A 22,319-nucleotide genomic window follows, 5' to 3' on the forward strand; every position below is an offset into this window, starting at 1 on the left:
GTGTGTCTGTATGTGGTCAGCATGTTTGGGTGTTCATGTGTATGGTGTGTGTGTGTGAGCCAGTTGATGTCATATGCCTTCATTAATAGCTCTCTCATACCTCATTTTGGCATGTTTAGCTAGCCTGCTTGTTCCAAAGTAACTATGCCAAGTATTTAATATTGCCATTCAGGACATGGCTTAATAATTAATGATTCAAGGCAACAAAGGAAAATAATTCACAGCACAAAATTAGAATATGTATATTAAGTGTGGGAGGTTTGTAGGGATGTTAAAAAATTAGAAGCACAAAATTTTAAGAGAACAATTTTTTCTTTCTAATAAAAATCATGCAGTTTGACAATAGTATAGGAAAAAGAAAATTTCAGACAGTAGGAAAAGGAACACTTCAGACATTGTGAGGTAGTTTTTTAAAAACTTGATCCCTTGATTTAAAAATGCATTTATTTTAGTTATTTACTATTAAAATATTAGTTGTAGTAAATACGCTAATAGCTGATATTCCTTTTGCTAATAACAACAGCACAGCACTCCTGAATATTATATATTATGCAGATAAGTGTTCCTTTTACCTTATAAATGGTCAATATTAATGTCTGATCTTAAAAAGTGACTGAAAGATAGGAAAATTTTCCTTATTATATAACCAAGATTTCTTTGTAATTTTAATCTCATAGGACTAAGTTGAAAGTTTCCTCATATTCACTATATTATGTCAAGTATATATTCTTTTAGGAACTTTGGTTAATTGCTTTTACTCATGCAAATCTATATTCAGGGAGTCTTCTTCAATATGAATTTTGTAGTGATTGGTAAGGGAGGATCTCTGGCTGAAGAGCTTCCCACATGCAGTGCATTCATAGGGCTTCTCTCCAGTATGAATTCGCTGATGTGCTGTAAGGGAGGAGCTTTGCCTAAAACTCTTCCCACATGTGTTACATTTAAAGGGTTTCTCTCCCGTGTGAATCCTCTGATGTTGAATAAGAGCTGCACTTTGGCCAAATGACATGCCACATTCTATGCATTGGTAAGGTTTCTCTCCAGTATGAATTCGCTGGTGGTTGCTGAGGGATGAGTTACACCTGAATGTTTTCCCACACTCATTACATTTATAAGGTCTTTCTCCAGTATGCATTCTCTGATGTTGAATCAGAGCTGAACTTTGTCTGAAGGCTTTCCCACAAACTTTACATTTACATGGTTTCTCTCCAGTGTGAATTCTCTCATGAATAATAAGAGTTGAATGGGAACTTAAGGCTTTGCCACATTCATTACAATTATACAATTTCTCCCCCGTGTGAATTATTCGGTGTCTGTTGAGTCTTGAAATAGAAGTGAAGCCTTTCTCGCATTCATTACATCTGTAGGGCCTTTCTCCAGTGTGAATTCTTTCATGTTGAATAAGTGATGCACTCTGACTGAAGGCTCTGCCACATTCACTACATTTGAAAGGTTTCTCTCCAGTGTGGATTCTCTGATGATAACGAAGGGATGAGCTAGACTTAAAGGTGTTGCCACATTCGTTACACAAGTAGGTCTTCTTTCTGGAATGGATTCTCTGACATCCTGAAAGGGAAGTGGATGCCTTCCTACCTGGGTTATATCTATGAGGATTTTCCCGGGCATGGATTTTTTGATGCAGAAAAAGGCCAGACCTTCTGTTAAAGGATTTTCCACATTCTTTGCATGTATAAGATTTCTCCAAAGTATGAGTTCTTAGGTGCTTACAAAGGGATGCACTATGGCTGAAGGCTTTCCCACATTCTTTACATATATAGGGTTTCTCTCCAGTGTGAGTTCTTTGATGTTGAATAAGAGCAGAACTTTGGCTGAAAGCTTTCAAACATTCTTTGCATTGAAATAATCTTTCTCCAGTATGGTTCTTCAGATGTTTTCGAAGGGATGAGTTGTGCATGAAAGCTTTTTCACAAATATTACATTTATAGCGTTTCTCCGCTGTCTTGATTTTTGGTTGATTAAGCAAATTTGAATTTTCCTTGAAGCTATTTCTTTGTGTTTTTTCTCTAGAAATCTTTTGCTTACCAACTGACTTCAGGCTGATATTTAGACCAAATTCAAAATTATTGTGGATCTTATCTACAGTAAGGATTTTTGTATGGGTGACTGAAATTGTTTGTAAGCTTTCATTTTTGTCCTGCTTTTTAAAATGGTTGTCAGATCTGCAGAATTTTCCTGATGTGAAGTCCCAGGATTTGTCTCTTTTGAGTTGTTTCCTCATTAATCCCTGAAACGATGAATCTTTAGTTTGAGTTGATTTTGTGGTTTGAAGACTGCTGTTGCATCCTGGAAGGAAAAAAGAATTGCTGGTTATGGGTATGGTTGGCTGAGACTAAATTTATAGGAAGAATATTAATGATACCTAAATAAATACTATATGCGTAAAGATACTAGCAAGAAGGAAAAAATGGAAAATAACACTTTATAAAATAGTGTATGAGAGCTAAACAACTGGAGTAAACAAAAAGCTCATTTAAGGAGGTGAGAATTAAGAGTAACCACTAGAGGGATTAGAGGAGTATGAATTGGGAGATGTAGTCTGATATCCAAAGACTATGATGGACTCATAAATTATGGTATTTTTGACACTTTTTTTTGAGCATTTTATTTCTCCTTTCCTACATGTCAGAATCCTTAGTGACCTTCCAATTCCATGCAAATAACCTCTCTGTTGCATCTTTTCCTGACTGAGTCCAACAGTCCACATCCTTCCTCTCAATATAGCACTTATTACAAGATACAGCAATGCATTTAACCTTTCTTCCCATAAGTATATTTTAATATAATGTAATAAAATACAAAGCACAGTAGTCATGAACCAGAAATGTAATCACTTACTGTTATTATCAAATATTATGTACTGTATATAATTCTAGTGCTATACTTTTATATTATTAGCAGTATTGGCATGTTTATATCAGCATTGTTACAAACACATGAATAATACATTCTGTTAAATTTTGTTTACTCATTATTGAGGCAGGGCCTTACTGTATAACCCTGGTTGGCCTGGAACTCAGTGTGGAGAGCAGGCTAGCCTTGACTCATAGGGATCCACATGCTTCTGCCTCTTAAGTACTGGGATTAAAGCAGTATTATCACTTTTACGAGCTTGCATTCTATTTTTCAAAAAGTTCTAAATTAGATTTACTGTTTTATTTTATGTGTGTATTGCCTGTATTTATGTATACATATCACATGCATGCTAATTGCCAGCAACAGTCAGCAGAGGGCATTGGAACCCCGGAACTAGAGTTATGGTGATTGTGAACCAGCATGTAAGTGCCAGGAAACAAATCCAGGTCCTCTGCAAGAGCAACAAGTACTCTTAACCGCATATTCATCTCCCCATGCTCCTCTATTAACTTTTAATGGCTACAATGTCACAAGGTAACAGTTCGTTTTCAGCTCCACTGTACTCTTCTGGGGCCATTATTGTATATGCAGCTCACCATTTACTAAAATACCACTATACAGCACACAAGTACATTATATGTATTTAAGGGGAAAATATATATATCTAAAGATGCCAAAACAGCCTTCAAAAATGTGTCACACAGATAATAAGCACAAACAGGATGTGAAGCATGTATCCATGACATGATAAAATTCAAATACTTTAGTCCTAAGGCTAATACCTTATTTAATGAAGAGACTCTAGGTGTATTTAAAGAAGAAACTCGAGGCAAGTATATCCACTTTCCCTACTATACCTTTAAGGAAATATTAATTATTACAATCAAACAAGTAAATTAGAGAGGAGTTTAAAAAAACTACCTGTATTTGCTAATGGCATACTATCTTTTAAAACTCATTCAGTGATAAAACATACATAGAATTGACACACAAAAGTAATAGCCAAAATTTTATAAAGAATAAGAGAAATACAATAAATATAAAAAAACCTATACAAGATTTTTTGTAAGCATCTTGAATGAAAATGGAGTATACCTCTGCCACTCTTGGGTGGTAACCACCCAGCATTATATAAATACATAAGTAAATAAAGTCAGGATATAGGTCAGAATTTCTTAGTAGCAGCTGACATCCTGGAACAGATAATTCTCGGTTGTATGGGACTGCCCTCCACATTGCAGGATATTAAGTAGCATACCTGCTCTCCAATGGCTGGGAGACAGTAATAGCACATAACACCTCACATATCACCCACACATAGAGTATAATGAGAAGAATATATCTTACTCCTCTTTCTGTGTTTGTTGCATCAGGAGGAACTAATCTTCTTCCTATATAGCTCAAATCTAAGAAAACTTCTATTTTAAAACTTGTTTCTCAAAGTGAATTTTTAAAAAGTACACAGAGGACAAAATCTTTAAAAATGTATTTAAAATATATACTTAATCAAAATGTCTTCCCCAGCAGTAAGGAGTCACTTCTGGCAAGACCTCATCTTTAACGTCATGTGTAGGCAGAGAAGGCCCAAACTGTAAAACGGATGTGGGGTAGATGGGAGAAGTGGATATCAGGGAATATGGTATGAATGCCAAGGTTCTGACTCCCTAACTAGACAGCAAATGCACCTGCAAAATCTGTCCATTGGAACTATTGCGAAACCCTGGAGTCTACGCAGCTTCTACAGGAAGGCATGGACAGTAAACTGAAGTGCATTTCATTCAGCAACTAGCTCCAAGGAGCTACCTAGTAGCATTCTTCCAGCAGCCCTAAGAACTGAGGGGCAGGAAAGACCATCTCCCAAGGCAGGACACCGCCCCATCTCCAATGCAGAAGTGGATACCCGATGTTTTAAAGGCTAGTGCCCTTCCCCACCTCTACTCGCTCCTTCCCGTCTCTCAGAGCCAGACACTCATGGATAAGAACACTCAAGAGACAACTGCCCTATGCATGGGAGTTGAGGGAGATTCAGAAAGACACCGTATGTGTTAAGGGAGAGACACAGGCTAAGAAGAGAGAAGGTCTGCAGTTTATGCCTCAGTTGAATTACTGTCACAGAAGTACCTTATAACTGAAGCATTAATCTAATCAATAAAAATAATCAGGAGTCAGGTATGGGGTAAAACCCAAAAGGTCAGAAAAACCGGGAGCAGCCTCTTCTGTTCCTCTGTCCAAGAGGCCTGAGATCCTCTCTGCCCCACCTTATCACTTCCTGTTTCTCTTATAGTTCTGCAAACTTCTGTGGTCAGCTAGTGGCTGGCCCCACCCTCTGACTCCAAGCAAGCTTTATTTGTCAGAACACAATTAAAATATCACACAACAGCTGGGTGGTGGTGGCGCACGCCTTTAATCCCAGCACTCAGGAGGCAGAGGCAGGTGGATCTCTGAGTTTGAGACCAAGCCTGGTCTACCAAGCGAATTCCAGGACAGGGTCCAAAACAATACAGAGAAGCCCTGTCTCGAAAAACAACAACAACAACAAAAAATCACACAACATATAACAACTAGAGAGAAAAATTACCCATAACCCCAGCAGACCCTGACAAGAGAAGATTCAGATGCCTAAATTTTAATTAAACAAAATGACAAAGCAGGGGACTGGAGAGATGACTTAGTAACCACTGAGCGCTGGCTGCTCTTTCAGAGGTTCTGAGTTCAATACCAAGCCCCCACATGGCAGCTCACACCTGTCTGACTCCAGTTGCAGGGGACCTGACACTCTATTTGGCTTCTGTGAGCACTGTATGCACGTGGTGCACAGACGTCTCTGCAGGCAGAGCATCCATACACACAAGAAAACGGGAAAGCAGGTCCCTTTGGAGGGAGATGCAGCTTCACGTGTGGCTCAGTGGTAGAGCACCTGCCTGGCAAGCACTACAATAAATTAAACAAAAACGAAAACAAAAGAACAAAATAAACAGAAAATATCTTGCCCAAAGATCATATGGTGGCATGGTGCGCAGTGACTGTTACAAAACTTGACAGAGCTAAAGGAAAATATGGGCAAGGACATGAAAATGGTGAATACAGAATATTTTTTAAAAAGACCAAGAGACCAGGAATTATACACCCTCCAACTATTACCACCACCTCTCACAGCAGCCTTCAACTCCCAGCTCCTTTATCCTCCATGACCTGATGCTTTATCTCCAAACCTCTGGGACAAGTCCCTCCTGCATCCATGGAGCTAACTAGAAGCCAGCTGCAGGCCTTAGGAAAACAGGAATGAATTACAGTCAACTGCTACATGAAGCTTGCAATACAGAGGAAGGGACGGATCTTAAATAAAAACATACTATCATGCAGTGACAATATATAGACAGAAAATGAAGGGTGGTGAGGTGTCTGGGCCATATATTGGAAATCTATTCCAGCCTGCCATGAGTTCAGATAGCTCAAACCACTCCTATTTCTTTAAGATGTCAGCTAATGGATGAAGGATGGCCTGGCCTGGGTGGTGAATGGCTCAAGTTTACACTCATCCTGAAGGCTAGATAGTACATGCAGCTACAGAGTGTCTTTAGGATTAAAGAAAGTAATTGCTATCTGCCCTTTATACATGATAATAGAAGTCTTCTGCCATTGTCCCCACCTTTGGTTGGTTACTTAAGATTGATGCAGAAATAAACGTGTAGCATTCAGTATTAACTGATACTGCCCTCTTGATACAATCTGATGTCTTGTCTTCTCTTTAACACCAATATCTAGCCTTCCCTCATCCACACTCCCCCACTCAGGAATGGACCTGGGGCTTTTTGGCTGGTTCTAGTTGCAGCCCGGCAAACATCAGTCCACAACATATGGCCCCACAACCTGGGCTAATACACATGGCACTCGACAGTGAGGGGATAAAGAATATGGACAATGTTAACCAGGCATGGTGACACATGTCCATAATCCCAGCTCTTGAGAATTAGTGGCAGGAGGCAAAGGAGTTCAAAGTCAGTCCGGTTACACAAGACTGTTTCAAAACAAAACCCAAAAAACAAAAAGAAACACAACAACAAGCCTCCCAAACCAGAAAGGAAGTCCAGAAGGAAGGTTGGATTGACTGAGTCTACTTATGAAGAAACTCGTCCAACACAGGTATGCAAGCCATGCAGGTCCACAGCCATTTGAAGATGGGAAGGAAGGAGCAAGTGAAGAAAACCTAGGGAGGGGTGTGCTGGAACCCTTAAAATGAAAACAGGAGCCGGAGGTGGATGGGAAGCTGGCAGCTCCTGGGGGAGGGTCAGGAGGTGTGGACTTGTTGAGGAGGCAGCTTTGAGGCTTGAGAGGTCTCCCTCCACTCCCAGTGCTCTCTGCCTCCTGCTGGCTGCTTACGATGTGAGCTCTCGGCCGCTGCTCCTGCTGCCTGCCTCCTGCTACCTCCAGCCCACCGTCATGGACTCTAGTCCTCTGAAACTGTAAGTCCATGGAATCACTGTATTTCTCCAAACAAGGGTTTCAAAGGTAGACAACCATGGTCTCCACATCAGAAACTGTCACTTCAGACTAAAGGAGAAAGGCTTTCTTATTCAGGGTCTGTCAGAACAGGGTATAGCCAGGCTTTCAGCTCTTCCCTGATTCTCATTGTTAGACCTGTTCCCCAGTATCCCCATCCCAGGGTCCTAGCCCTCAAGCTCTCCTACTGGGGACAAGAAATTGTTCTCTGAAGGGGGCAGGGAGAGCTGGGTCCAGCTCCAGGGTGCTTATGACTCCTCAGGCCTGTGCAAGACTCAAATCCTCAGATCAAACCCTTCGATGGGCCTCAGCAGGGTCTAGCCCTACTGCTGTCTCCTGCCCTCTCTCTGGGGCCAACACTGGCTCCCTTCTCCTGACCTGATATCACTCAACATTTCCTAGACTAGACTCCACATGCTCAGGGAGTCCTGGCTGCAGTGCTCCTGGCCTGAACTCTCACAGCACTCTGTGTCTTTGTTCCCTGGTCCTCACTAGACTTCTGTGTCCCGTGTGTGCTTGGCGAGTTCATTCTCACTGTCCCCACTGGATTGCACAAGAGCAGGACCAGGCCCCATCCTGTCTGATGCTGCCTTGTTTATATCCAGCTTACTTAGATAAAGACACAGCCAGATGGTGGGGCCAAGCTGGGAGTCCTGCTCTCAAGTGAAGGCATCTCCTTTATTCAACTCTCAACTGCCAAAACACCGTCTCTTCCATTTCTCTCTCCTCATCTCTGATTCCTCTTCCTTAAGCATCGTGCAGTGGCCTTCCTGGGATTCTGCCCTCTGTAGTCATGTAGGTTCCAACCTGTCTGACCTTATACAACTATCTGTGGGTGAACAACTACCAGAGTACTTCAACCACACAAACTGTTACTCTCTCCCCTAATAGCCTCTTCCTCACTTCCATGACTCCCGGAGCAGGCTTCTCCACCCAGGCCCTCCTGGAGGCTTCCCACCTCTAACTTGGCCTATTTTGAATCTGTCTTCCTAATGCTCCCAAAATAGCCAGTCTTACTGAGTTTCAATCACATGAGCACTTCATGTATGTTAACAGTCTCTGCAAAAACAATACATATGAGTACAGTCCCCTTTTACAGATGCATTCCAAAAGGAACTACTGTTTCCAGTTTTGTCCTTATGTCTCCCTGTTTATACAGACTCGCTCATGTAAACAATACACTTTCTTTAACGTAGATGGTACCACATCTTCACAGAGCTCTGTAACCTTCTTACTCAGCGTGTCTTGGAGCTCTGTCCATATCAGAGTGAGGACACATCAGAACTTCTTTAGTTATGTGTTTATTCAGGGCATTTATTTCTGCACCAGACCTTGTTTTCCCATAAAAATACCAGGGATCATAAATTTCTCCTTAAACTTCCTAGATATTCCTATTATCCACAGGACAGTCCAAATCTCTTAAAGCCGTACCAAAGCACAGTGGCCTTCGAAGCTCATTCCCTTGTCTCTTTTCCCTATACTCTGTATATTACTTCCAATACACCCTTAAATATAGTGACTTCTTGTACATGAATGTAGCCTTCTAAGAAAGAATAGAGATCCTGAGATACACATTTGAAAAGTGAACAGAGACAGGAGGGGAAGCTAGGGTCTAGGAGCCTGGGATTTCCCTTTCCCATCAGTCCTGAAGAAGTCTACTGTTGAGGGACAGGCCAATCCAAGGCTTTCTCTGAGGCCCTGGTGTAAGGAGAGGAAACACACTTGGCAGGGCCAGTATAACTGCATTGGGACAGAGCTTTGGGGGAGGTTCAGCTTCAGATCCTGAGAATGCAACTCTCTAACCCCAAAAAAGCTATGGTTATCAGCCCCAAGGTTGCTGAGGGCTCAACCTTAAGATATCCTCTGTTCCCTTTGTACAACATTTCTTGATTAGCTTCCTACTGACTTTGTCCCATTATATGATAACTTTCCAATGACTCTCCTGTTCCCTGCCACAAACAGAATATAAGCTGTTGTACTTCTTAAAAAACTTGCTTGGCACAGACATTCCTGACCCAGCTTTCCTGTCCTCTTTATCTCTTATCCTGGGTCCTCCCCATAACCCTGTCACTGAAGAACAAACTGTTGGTCTAGGGCAGTCACCAGTCACTGAGACTGCCTTTTTTATTCTTACTTTGCAGAGATTTTCTGGGGTATTTCTGACCCACCCACTCACCGAGAGAGAAGCCAAGACTTCTTTTCTCTACTTTCCAGGGTTCTTCTCCTTGCTGCAACACGGAGATCATCTCTGGTTTGGCGAATGGAAATCCTGATTACAACAGAATTAACAATAAGAAGACTTAGTTTTGGTGTAACATGAACAAGCACTGTGTATTTGTGTGGGAAGCTGAGAGCATGGCACAGAACACTTCTACAGGGTACTTAAGCTGCTCCCTGTCACCCGATGGGATGTGTGGAGCAGAGGCTCAGTGGCTTACAGGACATGACTGGGAGAAACATTATACATTATGGAAACATGATAAGCAGGCAGTTCTAGAAAACGAACGTTGGGGTGTTCAGGCATAAAATCTTACAAGCAGGTATCTGTGAGAAAGGTAAGGCGTTAAGTAGCTTGTTCGAAGAGAAAAGACTACTTGAAACTTTCAAGAACAGAGTATACAGTATTTACCTGACTGCAAAAGAAAAGCCAGAAAGGCAAGAAACAGGAGAGGAGGGTTGAGGAAGTCTTTGTTTACATGCAACACAGAATAAATATAATAGGAAAATGCAGCTTCAGCTTCAATGCTGAAGGAATTCCTACTGTCAAACTAGAGACAGTGGGTGATAGTATGAGCATCAATCCCCTGTGTTCTCCTATTTGGGGCACTTAAACACCTCTAGGTGGAAAACAGTTTCAATATTTATAGAGATCTGATTTGTACAGTCCTACAGCAAAACCCAGTTAGGGTGTTTTAATGACCACAGCTCTCATTCAGGGCAGGAGGTGCTGAAGTCTCATTTCTGCATCTACGCCCACAGGGAACTCCCTTACCCAGTGAGGCCAGGTTGCTGTAGTTCTCCAGCATCACCTCACGGTACAGGCTTCTCTGTGAGTGATCCAGCTTCTTCCACTCATCCCGAGTAAAGAGCACAGCCACATCCTCAAACGTCACCGACACCTGTGAGGAAAAGCCATTTCCACCTCATCAAGGACCAGCCTCATACAGCATAGGGAGGTGACAGTGTAGAAGGTGGACAGGCCATCATGAAATGTTGCTGATGTCACTGAGGTTCTAAAGGGGCCAGGCCATCCATGTAATGATCAATCCAGCCAGTGACAAATACACCAAGAGAGCAGTGAGTAGGAGCCTGGCTTTGTGTGCAGGCATTGTGGCCATTAAGTGCACACCATGGTAAGTAGAAATCTTCAGATGCTTTTTAGTTTTTTATTTTGTGTTTGTTTCTGAGATAGGGCCTTTATAGCTCTGGATGAAACTAGAACTTGGTATGGTAGACCAGACTTGCCTCAAACTCACGGAGATCCACCTGCCTCTGCCTCCCTAGTACTGGGATTAAAGGCATGCACCTCTATGCCCGACAAGATTGTTTATTCTTAATTTTCACATGCACGCAATGCCTATGTAGGAAAAATAATTTACTATGGAGAGAATGCAAAAGATGGTCATTGCTTTTAAAGAATTTCTGACCTAGCCAGCACACAGGAACATAAAATAATTTCAGTAATGCAAAACAGCTGCATAGCTAGACTGGTAAGCCCACACACCATCTTCTACTACAACCCTCACTTCAGAAACAAAAATGAGAGCTTCCGACACCTAGTGTCACAAACTTCAGCACTGGTAGCAGCACCTCAACTGAAGATTTCCAACGTGAACACAGAACCTACTCCTCTTTCCTCTTTCTTTTAAACTTCTGGACACTGAGGATTTTTGGTTTTGTTTTAACAGTAGTATTGACATATGGGAGAAGATAAGGGAGATGTAGGAGAGGATTCACACACGGGAATGAAGGCTGAGGACATGAACAAATCTTGACTCTTCTAGATGGAATGTAAAGGCTTAAGGAAATGGAGCTGCCCAGATCCCAGTCCCTTATGGGTCCAAAGACAACCTGTATGGTTAATGTAGATATTATCTGGTACCATGGTAACTCAGGCTGAGCCATCACTATGCACCTGGCCTGATCTAAACACTTTCCACAAACTATGTCATCTTCTGATCTATCCTAGAAGAGGACAGGGTTGTTATTTTTATTTTATTAAGAGGAAACTGAGGCACATAGAGGTAGACTTACTTTCACAAGGCCTACAAATGGTAACAGATGGGATGGGTTAAAATTCATTTGTCTTCAGCATCCCATTTCCTGACCACTGTGCTCACTGATTTTTCTGCCAAAGACCCATGAAACCCTCTACGTGGCTTCTTCAGAAGTTGCCTCCCTGTTCCAGAGTCGGGCTCCTGAAACTGTGTCCCCCGCAGTATGGCTTTCCTTTGTCCATTCGGGGTCTCTAAATTCCTGAACCTTAAAGTGGCAGGTCAAGACTAGTTTTCCCAAGAACAGTACATTCGACACTTCGGACCCAAAGAGTGAAGGGGAAAACTATGGGTTGGAGAAGGCTGGCGGAGCATCATAAGCATTTCAAGGGCAAAAAGAAATAGATGAGCAATGTGGGTGAGGGCCGAGAGAAACAGACGAAGAAAGGAGGCAGACCCGAAGGGACTTTTCCCAGGCGTGATCCCAGTGATAGGAGGGCACTAGCGTGTCACTGTCAGTAAGAACGCAGCAGACTGGGCTCAGCCAACACCGAGGTCAGGTAACTGTGAGCATGGAGTGCGCTCCCTACACAAACATCCCGTGAGGAAGGACCAGTTCCTCCATGGGCACCAAGTCCTCCCTGATGAAGGGCTTCAGTCAGGATGGAAAACCAAAGCCACACAAAACCATCTAAGAACTGAGATGGCAACGCGCTCACCTGAGACTTCCCTTCCCTTTGCTCTGGAGCCATGTTCTCTTTCTGGGCTTTTCTCAAAGATGGGTACAGTCTCCAAAAATGTGATCTGAGGGAAGAAAAAAAGTAGGACTGCTTCGCACCCCTCAGAAGCATCATCTCCGAATGCATCCCATCAGCATCAGGCGAGCCTGGCTCTCCTGCCTCCAGAGAGAGAAGCAGGAGCTGGGGATGGGTATCAGAGAAGGCTCAGGCGACACTGGACTCCATCATAGAGGGGACTCGCTGCGCCCCCACGTGCCAAGCATCACTCAGCACTGCTCACCACAGCTCGGTTGGCACTGTCCGTCCCCTTCAGATCAGGAAACTGAGGCCAAAGTGGGGACGCACCCGTTTCCACCTGCTCAGATCTGACACCGGTCCAAGACGGTGTTCCTTCACTCCACGTGCTGCCCACCCAACTGCGCAGTTGCTGTCAAGGGGTCAATTTCCAGACTCCTAGAGAAAACTCCAGAAAGGGGACCAGTGGCTCAGGACGGCCCAGGCTGAGGCCGCCATAAGCCTCCACGTCCTCCAGCCTTGCCACTCCGCTCACCTCCCTCTGGCTCCCGCCACGCCTCATGAAGGCGCCGAGTCACCGCGCGCGCGTGGAGACTCAGCAGGGAGTACTGGGTCCAGCGCTGCAAACCGAGCGACAGACACCCTGGGGCCGCTGAAGCTGCCGGGGTAGGCGGGGCGAGAGAGGGCGGGGTCCGAGGACGGCGGACGCGCAGGACTCTGGGAAGTGTAGTCTACTCTGGGATCCAGAGATTCTGGGATTTGAAGTCGACTTGCTCTGCCGTTCTGGTGTGCGGCTGCAGTGGAGACACCTCAAACCGCCCCGCGTTTACCAGCACTGTGGAGTCTTGGTTGTGGAGTGCATTGTAAATGCATTTGTATGAATGGTGGTGAGGCCAGACCCACTTCTCCCGCAGTTACTTGAAATCGTATTGCGTTGTAAGACTTTTGAAACAGAGCAGAGAACAAAAGGGAACGTCATTTGGTTTGCAGTTTTTTTTGTTTTTTTTTTTTTTAGTGAGATAGAGTAGACAATGAGCTGTGAGAAGAATTATATACTGCTTTAGACTCCGGGAGTGTACATGATTAAAAGGAAAAGAAGGGCAGGCTAGCTGAAACCTGGAGCTCTGGGACTTAACAATGAGTAAATAAATAAATAAATAAATAAATAAATAAGTGAATAATGATAGAGGAAGATGCCTGACTTTGACCTCTAGTCTTAACAGAATGCAACACACACACACACACACACACACACACACACTGATATTAAAAAAAAAGGACTTGTGTTAGCCTCACCTAGCTATCAAGGAAACTTGGATTTCTTGCTACCAATAAAACTGCTATATGCTGCAAGTTCACTGTTATTCAATAAATTCTGACACAAATATATTTATTTCTGTTTTTGATATAGTTCACTCAGGACAAAGATAAGGACCAAATACAATCATGCTTTGCTTAACGACAGGTGTATGTACATTTCTGAGAAATGTGTTATTTCTGTATCTAAATAACAGGACACACTGTAATTGTAAGTACTATACTTCTGTATGACTAAAAACTCAAGGTGTGCTTGCCACAAAAATATGAATTATGTGCTACAGCTTATAAAAGCTCCATAACTATGGGGTAGGAAATGTTCAGTTCCAATCTAATCTCATGAGACCACCATCAAATATAGCAACAGAAAACAGGCTAGGACAACGCATTTCATGTATGCGTGTGTAGCGTTATATGCAAACACGCACGTGTGCGTGCACACACACACACACACACACACCGGTATGAGTGAATATTCTTAGCCCTTACTCTTCATCCCTACTGCTAACATGCTATTGTAAGCAGTAACTGCAGAGACAGGCGTTTACTAATTCTACTGCAGTTGAACTGTCTTCCCGATGGGTTCCTTTCCATGCTCGGGAAATGCTTTCTTCTCATTACTGACTCTGCTCTTATTTTAATTGCCCTCAATTCTCCAGTATCCCCTAACTTTTCTTCTGAGTTCTGATAATCCTCTGAACTCTGCCATCATCCAGTTGAGAGAGGGTTTCACGTGGCTAGCCTCAGATTTGTTATACAAGACTGGCCTTAGACTCAGTGCTTCTGACTCTATCTCCCAATTGTTGGGATTACAAGTGTGAGCCATTTGGTTTGTACAGAGGCATTGTAAAGATTGTTGTTTTTATAGGGTGTTCTACATAGGCAATCAAGCAGTGTTTCAATGTCATAGTGCCCTGGAGCAAGTACATTTGGGGTTTATTGTGGTTAATAACAACCTGACCTTGAGGCAGTGATGGTCTTGCCTATCATGGTCCAGTCTGTATTAGCCACATGCTACAGGAGCATCTATCCCAGATTGATGTCTTTGGGGCATTATTTCTAAAATATTATGTGGGCCCCACATGCCCTGAGTCAAAAACAACCCATCATGCCCACTCATCTTAAATTGTTTAAATTGACATCTGTATTTCCCTATTAAGAGATTAATGATGGCCAATCTTTGACATGGAATGTATGCCATTCCTTTTGTAGCAATTTAAAGCTGGGTAGGGATAATGTACAGGGCATACCCATTATTCTTGATCTGACAGAGGGACTGAGGTAGAAACCCATGGGGAGGGAAGTGAGATCTCCTGTCAGCGCATCTTCGGTAGGTAGGGCTGTTGGATTTTGGCACGATATCCTTACCTGTGGGGACACCAGACCTTGAGCAGAAACCCACTTCCCCTTCGGCCTGGGAGCAGGCATCTATGTAATGTTTACTGAAAACAATTCAGTGCTTTAAAGCTTGATAGGGCTCAGATAAGGGCTGGCTCACTGAAATACCATGCCTTCCACACCTCCTATGGCTAGATGCCTCTTCCTGCCCCCTGTGGTGTCTCCCCGATTCTGGGGCCGGAGATTAAACCACCAGCCAGGAGGGTGAGAAGTGGAAAGAATGGTATGTAAATGGATGGCAAAAGTCCTTAAAAAGGGAAGCTCCTTTTTCTTAGAGAGACTTCTCCTGAGATTTCTTCGGAGAGCTCTCTCCTAAGCTGACTTGGGAAGATAAAGTTTTCTTAAAGCAACCGACCGGTCTCTGTGTCATCTATCCCGACCACCTCGCTACATTCTCGGATGCAGGCCGCACAGCAGGTGTGACACTTACCTATGTAGTAGGGTGACCAAGGCTGGTAAGGTTGAGGACAGGCACCGTCTTCTAAAAGAAACAACTGATTTTTGTGAATGAAAGGTTCCACTTAAATTTTATTCCACATGATCACATTAGATGATATCTTGGAATTTAATCCAGGAGACATGGGCCATTTTTTTTGTTACACAACCACTTGAAATTGCATCTGATTCAGCTGTTGAATTTTGAAATAAACAAACTGCTTACACATTAGAGGAGAAACACAAATAGCAAAGCAAAATAAGCACTATGAGAAAAGCAACTTAACAGAATAAAGGGTTTGTTTGGGGCTTACCGTTCCAGAGGGAAAATCCCATCGCCATTAAGGCAGGAAAGTGGCAACAAGCGAGCAGAGTGGCTGGGGCAGAAGCCTAGGGGTAACTCTTTTTATTTCCTTTCATTATTTTTATTACATTTCTTTAGAAAAGAACTGGCTTCACATGTCAATCCCAGTTCCCTCCCCCCTCCTCCTCCTGCACCCCCCACGTCCCCCCCAGCCTCCCAGCCTATCCCCACTTCCTTCCACATAGGTGATCTCCAGAGTCTGTTATTTTGCCCAGGGCATGGTCCAGGCACTCCCCTAAGAGTCCAGGCTGAGAGAGCATCCCTCTTTGTGTTATGGACACACAATGTCCGCTTGTATGCCGGAGATAAACACTGATCTACTGCCCAGGGCCCCATAGGTTGCCCAGGCCTCCTCACTGACTCTCACACTCAGGGGGTCTGAATCAGTCCCATGCTGGCCTCCCAGGTGTCTGTCTGGGGTCCAAGAGCTCCCCCCTTGTTCAGGTCAGCTGTCTCTGCTGGTTTCGCCAGCCAATTATTCTTAGCCCATTTGCTCATTGCTCCTCTCTCTCTGTTACTGGGTTCCAGGGGTTAAGTTCAGTGTTTAGCTGTGGGTGTTTGCCTTTGCTTCCATCAGTCACTGGATGAAGGTTCTAGGATGACACATAAGGTAGTCCTCAATCTCATTATCAGGAATGGGCATTTAAGGTAGTCTCTCCACTATTGCTTAGATTGCCAGTTGGTGTCATCCTTGTAGATAACTAGAGGTCTCCCTGGTGCCAGATCTCTCTTCAAAACTATGACTCCCTCCATTATGTATTTCTCATCCTGTTCTCCCCCTATTCTATCCCAACTCAACTTTCCTGTTCCACCATGACCTACTCTTTCTTCCTCTTCTCCCCCACTCTCTTCTTCCCAGCTCCCACCCCCCCCCCCCATATTCCTAATCTGTTCAGGAGATCTTGCCTCATTCCTCTTCTCTGGGGTACCATGCATATCTCTCTTAGGTTCTTTCCTGTTTCCCTGCCTCTGGCAGTGGGATTGTTGACTGGCACTCCCCTGATCCATGTCTAAAATCCAATTATGAGTGAGTACATACCATGTTTGTCTTTTTGTGACTGGGTTACCTCACTCAGGATGGTTTCTTCTAGCGCCATCCATTTGCCTGAAAATTTCAAGATTCCATTGTTTTTTTCCCCATCGAGTAGTACTCCATTGTGTAAATGTATCACATTTTCTCTATCCACTCTTCAGTTGAGGGGCATCTAGGTTGCTTCCAGGTTCTGGCTATTACAAATAATGCTACTATGAACATAGTTGAACAGACATCCTTGTTGTATGAATTTGCATCTTTTGGATATATGCCTAAGAGTGGAATTGCTGGGTCTTGTGGTAGACTGATTCCCATTTTCTTGGGGAATCTCCATACTGGTTCCCAAAGTGGCTGTAGAGTTGGCACTCCCACCAGTAGTGGAGGAGGTTCCCCTCTCTCCACATCCTCTCCAGCATAAATTGTCATTGGTGTTTTTGATTTAAGCCATTCTGACAGGAGTAAGATGGTATCTCAGAGTTGTTTTGATTTGCATTCCCCTGATGGCTAAGGATATTGAGCACTTTTCAAGTGTCTCTCAGCCATTTTAGACTCTACTATTCTCTATTTAGTTCTGTACCCCACTTTTTAGTTGGATCCTTTGGTGTTTTGGGGACTTGCTTCTTGAGTTCTTTGTAAATTTTGGAGATCAGCCCTCTGTCAGATATAGGGTTAGTGAGTATCTTTTCCCATTCTGTGGACTGCCTTTTTGTCTTGTTGACTGTGTCTTTTGCCTTACAGAAGCTTAGTTTCAGGAGGTCCCATTTGTTAATTGTCAATCTCAGTGTCTGTGCTACTAGTGTTATGTTCAGGAAGCGGTCTCCTGTACCAATTCGTTGAAGAGTATCTCCCACTTTCTCTTCCAAGAGTTTCAGTGTGGCTGGATTTATGTTGTGGTCTTTGATACATTTGGACTTAAGTTTTATGCAAGGCGATAAACATGGATGTATCTGCAGTTTTCTGCATACCAATACCCAGTTATGCTAGCACAATTTGTTGAAGATGCTTTCTTTTTTCCATTGTATAGTTTTAGATTCTTTGTCAAAAATCAAATGTTCATAGGTGTGTGGGTTAAAATCAGGGTTTTCAATTCAGTTCCATTGGTCTACATGTCTATTTTTGTGCCAATACCAAGCTGTTTTCAGGACTACAGCTCTATATTAGAGCTTGAAGTCAGGGATGGTGATACCTCGGGAAGTTCCTTTATTGGACAGGGTTGTTTTGGCTATTCTGGGTCTTTTCTTTTTCCATATAAAGTTGATTAGTGTTATTTCAAGGTCTGTGAATGTGAAGAATTGTACCAGTATTTTGATAGGGATTGCATTGAATCTGTAGATTGCTTTTGCCAAGATTGTCATTTTTATTATGTTGATCCTACCAATCCAAGAGCATGGGAGATCTTTCCATTTTCTAGTATCTTCTTTGATTTCCTTCTTTAGAGACTCAAAGTTCTTGATATACAGGTCTTTCGCTTCTTTGGTTAATGTTATCCCCAGATATTTGATGCTGTTTATGGCCATTGTAAAGGGTGATGTTTCTCTGATTTCTTTCTCAGCCAATTTATCATCTGTATATAATAGGACCACTGATTTTTTTTGAGTTAACCTTGTATCCTGCCACTTTGCTGAAGTTGTTTATCAGCTCTAGGAGTTCCCTTGCGGAGTTTTTTTGGGTCACTTATGTAAACTATCATATCATCTGCAAATATTGAAAGCTTGACTTCTTCTTTTGCTATTTGTATCCCCTTGATCTCCTTTTGTTGTCTTATTGCTCTAGCTAGAACTTCAAGTACAATATTGAAGAGATATGGAGAGAGTGGACAGCCTTGTCTTGTTCCTGACTTTAGAGGAATTGCTTTGAGTTTCTCTCCATTTAGTTTGATGTTAGCTGTTGGTTTACTGTATATTGCTCTTATTATATTCAGGTATGTTCCTGTTATCCCTGATCTCTCTAGGACCTTTATCATGAAGGGGTGTTGGATTTTTGTTAAAGGCTTTTTCAGCATCTAGTGAGATGGTCATGTAGTTTTTCCTTTGCTTTGTTTATATGGTGAATTACATTGATAGATTTTCATATGTTGAACAATCCCTGCATTCCTGGAATGAAGCCTACTTGATCATGGTGGATGATTTTTCTGATGTGCTCTTGGATCCGATTTGCTAGTATTTTATTGAGTATTTTTGCATCGATGCTCATGAGGGAAATTGGTCTATAGTTCTCTTTCTTAGTTGTGTCTTTATATGACTTGGGTAATGGTAGCCTCATAAAAAGAGTTTGGCAGTGAGCCTCCCGCTTCTATTGTATGGAATTGTATGGAACACTTTGAGGAGTATTGGAATTAGCTCTTCTTTGAATTTCTGGTAGAATTCTGCATTGAAGCCATCTGGGCCTGGGCTTTTTTGGTTGGGAGACTATTGATGACTACTTCTATTTCATTAAGGGTTATAGGTCTGTTTAGATTATTTATCTGTTCTTGATTTAGTTTTGGCAGGTGATATCTATCCAGGAAATTGTCCATTTCCTTTAAAATTTTGAATTTTGTGGAGTACAGGTTTTCAAAGTATACCCTGATGATTCTCTGGATTTCCTCAGTGTCCATTGTTATGCCCCCCTTTTCATTTCTGATTTTGTTAATTAGCATGCTCCCTTTCTGCCTTTTGGTTAGTTTGGACAGAGGTTTGTCTATTTTGTTTATTTTCTCAAAGAACCAACTCTTTGTTTCATTGATTCTTCTCAATGTTTTCCTGGTTTCTACTTGATTGATTTCAGACCTCCATTTTATTATTTCCTGGCATCTGCTCCTCCTCGGTGAGTTTGCTTCTTTTTTTCTAGAACATTCAGCTGTTATTAATTCTCTAGTGTGACTTTTCTCCAGTTTTTTCATGTGGGCACTTAGTGCTATGAACTTTCCTCTCAGCACTGCTTTCAGAGTGTCTCAGAAGTTTGGGTATGTTGTGTCTTCTTTTTTTATTTGTTCCTTTACCCAGGGATGGTGCAATTGTGTATTGTTCAATTTCCATGAGTTTGTAGGGTTTCTGCAATTTGTGTTATTGTTGAATTCTAATTTTAATGCATGGTGGTCTGATAAGATACAGGGGGTTATTCCAATGCTATGTTTCTGATTATGTGGTTGATTTTAGAGAAGGTTCCATGTGGCACTGAGAAGAAGGTGTATCCCTTTGTGTTTGGGTGCAATGTTCTATAGATGTCTGTTAAACTCAGTTGGGTCATAACTTCTATTAGTTCTTTTGTTTCTTTGTGAAGTTTCTGTCTGGAGATCCTGTCTAGCGGTGAGAGCAGAGTGTTGAAGTCTCCTACTACTAGTGTGTGAGATTTTATGTACGATTTGAGCTTTAGTAATGTTTCTTTCACGAATGTGGGTGCCTTTGTATTTGGGACATAGATGTTCAAAGTTGAGACTTCATCTTGATAGACTTTTCCTTTGATGAATATGAAATGTCCTTCTTCATCTCTTTTTATTTATTTTAATTTGAAGTCTAATTTGTTAGATATTAGGGTTACTACACCAGCTTGCTTCTTGAGTGCGTTTGATTGGAAAATCTTTTCCCAACCCTTTACTCTGAGGTTACCTCTGTCTTTGATGTTGAGATGTGTTTCTTGTATGCAGCAGAAGGATGGGTTCTGTCTTCGTATCCATTCTGCTAGTCTGTGTCTTTTTATAGGCAAGTTCTGAACGTTGACATTGAGGGATATTAATGACCATTGATTGATGATTCTTGTTTGTTTTTTTATTTATTGGTAGTGGAGTTATTGTGTGTAGGTTCTCCTCTCTTTTTCTTTTGGTGTTTGGTAAAGTGGGATTATCTATTACCTATGTCTTTGTGAGTGTAGTTATCTTTGTTGGGTGTAGGCTTTCCTTCCAGCACTTTCTGTAGGGCTGGATTCATGGATATGCATTGTTTAAATCTGGCGTTGTCATGAAATATTTTGTTTTCTCCATCTATGGTAATTGAACGCTCTGTTGGATATAGTAGTCTGGGCTGGCATCCTTGGTTTGTAGGACATTTGTCCAGTATCCTCTGGCTTTCATAGTTTCCATTGAGAAGTCGGGTGTAATTCAGATAGGTCTGCCTTTATATGTTACTTGGCCTTTTTCTTTAGCTGCTCTTAATATTTTCTCTTTATTCTGTAGATGTGATGTTTTGATTATTATGTGGCAAGGGGACTTCTTTTTCTGGTCCAGCCTATTTGGTGTTCTGGAAGATTCTTATATTTTCATAGGCATATCCTTCTTTAGGTTAGGGAAGTTTTCTCTATGATTTTGTTGAATATGTTTTCTGTACCTTTGAGCTGTATTTATTTTCCTTCTTCTATACCTATTACTCTCAGGTTTGGCTTCTTCACAGTGTCCCATATTTCCTGGATATATTGTGTTAGGGATTTGTTGGATTTGAGATTTTCTTTGGTTGATGACCGTATATCCTCTAATGAGTCTTCAACACCTGAGATTCTCTCTTCCATTTCTTGTATTGTATTGGTGATACTTGCATCTGTAGTTCCTGATCGTTTACCCAGCTTTTCTATTTCCATCCTCCCCTCATTCTGTGTTTTCTTTATTATTTCTATTTCAGCTTTCAATCCTGCAACTGTTTGAGTTGTTTCCTTCATTTGTTTGTTTGTTTGTTTTTTCTTGGTACTCATTAGATTCTTTAAGAGATTTGTTTATTTCTTGAATTTTTTGGTTTGTCTTTTCTTCCATTTCATGTTTTTTTGTTTGTTTTTCTTCTATTTCTTTAGGGGATTTCCTCATTTCCTCTTTGAGGATCTCTATCCTCTTCATAAAATATTTTTTAAGGTCTGTCTCTTCTGCTTCATCTATGTTATGCTTTTCAGGTCTAGTTGACATGGGGGGGGTCTCTAGATTCTGGTGGAGTCATGTTGGTCTTTCTATTGCTGAGTGAGTTCTTATTCTGTCTTCTTCCCATCTCTTCTTCAAGTGAGTGCAGGTGGGGGTCTTTCTGTCTCTACTGGTCTCCTTCTTTCCTGAAGCTGAAGCTGGGCACGCTGGAGGGTGGGGTCTGGAAGGGCTTATGCCTTTCCTGTGTGGGTGGGTCTTCTTGATGCCTGGAGTGGGCCCCCAGAAGATTGAGGGAGTCGGTGGTAGGCAGGGGAGGGGTCCCAGGAGGACCCAAGGTCACCTGGGGCTGGGCACACAAGTGTGGGGAGAGCTGCGGGTTGGGTCTGTAAGGACTGACACCTTTCCTGTGTGGGCAGGTCCTCTCAATGCCCAGAGCAGCCTCTGGAAGATTGTGGGAGTGGGTGATGGGCGGGGGAGGGGTCCCAGAAGGACCCAAGCTCACCTGAAGCTGGGCATGCTGGAGGGTGGGGTCTGAAAAGGCTGATACCTTTCCTGTGTGGGCAGGTCCTCTTGATGCCAGGAGTGGGCCTCCAGAAGATTGAGGGAGTGGGTG

The 22,319-nt window shown here is 42.5% G+C and overlaps 2 protein-coding genes across 6 annotated transcripts in view; one reads left to right on the forward strand and one right to left on the reverse strand.

The window, feature by feature from the left end:
* Nucleotides 1-426: 426 nt before the first annotated feature.
* Nucleotides 427-13,012, reverse strand: Znf354b (zinc finger protein 354B). 5 transcript variants are annotated; one of them, XM_021228250.2, is made up of 6 exons: nucleotides 12,879-13,012; nucleotides 12,609-12,781; nucleotides 12,308-12,392; nucleotides 10,367-10,493; nucleotides 9,551-9,643; nucleotides 427-2,304 (listed from the first exon to the last, which is right to left on the reverse strand). In XM_021228250.2, the coding sequence occupies exons 3-6, from the start codon at nucleotides 12,338-12,340 to the stop codon at nucleotides 755-757; spliced, it is 1,803 nt and encodes a 600-aa protein (XP_021083909.1). In that variant the 5' UTR covers nucleotides 12,341-12,392; nucleotides 12,609-12,781; nucleotides 12,879-13,012; the 3' UTR covers nucleotides 427-754. The 5 variants fall into 5 exon arrangements, with proteins under 5 accessions (XP_021083909.1, XP_021083908.1, XP_021083911.1 ...); XM_021228249.2 differs by having other exon boundaries at nucleotides 12,609-12,791; XM_021228252.2 differs by lacking the exon at nucleotides 12,609-12,781.
* The window catches only part of LOC101833751 (zinc finger protein 354A), a 142,995-nt gene continuing 131,045 nt past the window's right edge, over nucleotides 10,370-22,319 (forward strand). The window contains exon 1 of the mRNA XM_040748541.1: nucleotides 10,370-10,427. The gene's annotated coding sequence lies outside the window, so the exon portion shown is untranslated. The remainder of the gene's footprint in view (nucleotides 10,428-22,319) is intronic.

Source organism: Mesocricetus auratus, unplaced genomic scaffold (genome assembly GCF_017639785.1).
Source record: "Mesocricetus auratus isolate SY011 unplaced genomic scaffold, BCM_Maur_2.0 Super-Scaffold_100007, whole genome shotgun sequence".
NCBI classification, from domain to species: Eukaryota; Metazoa; Chordata; class Mammalia; order Rodentia; family Cricetidae; genus Mesocricetus; species Mesocricetus auratus.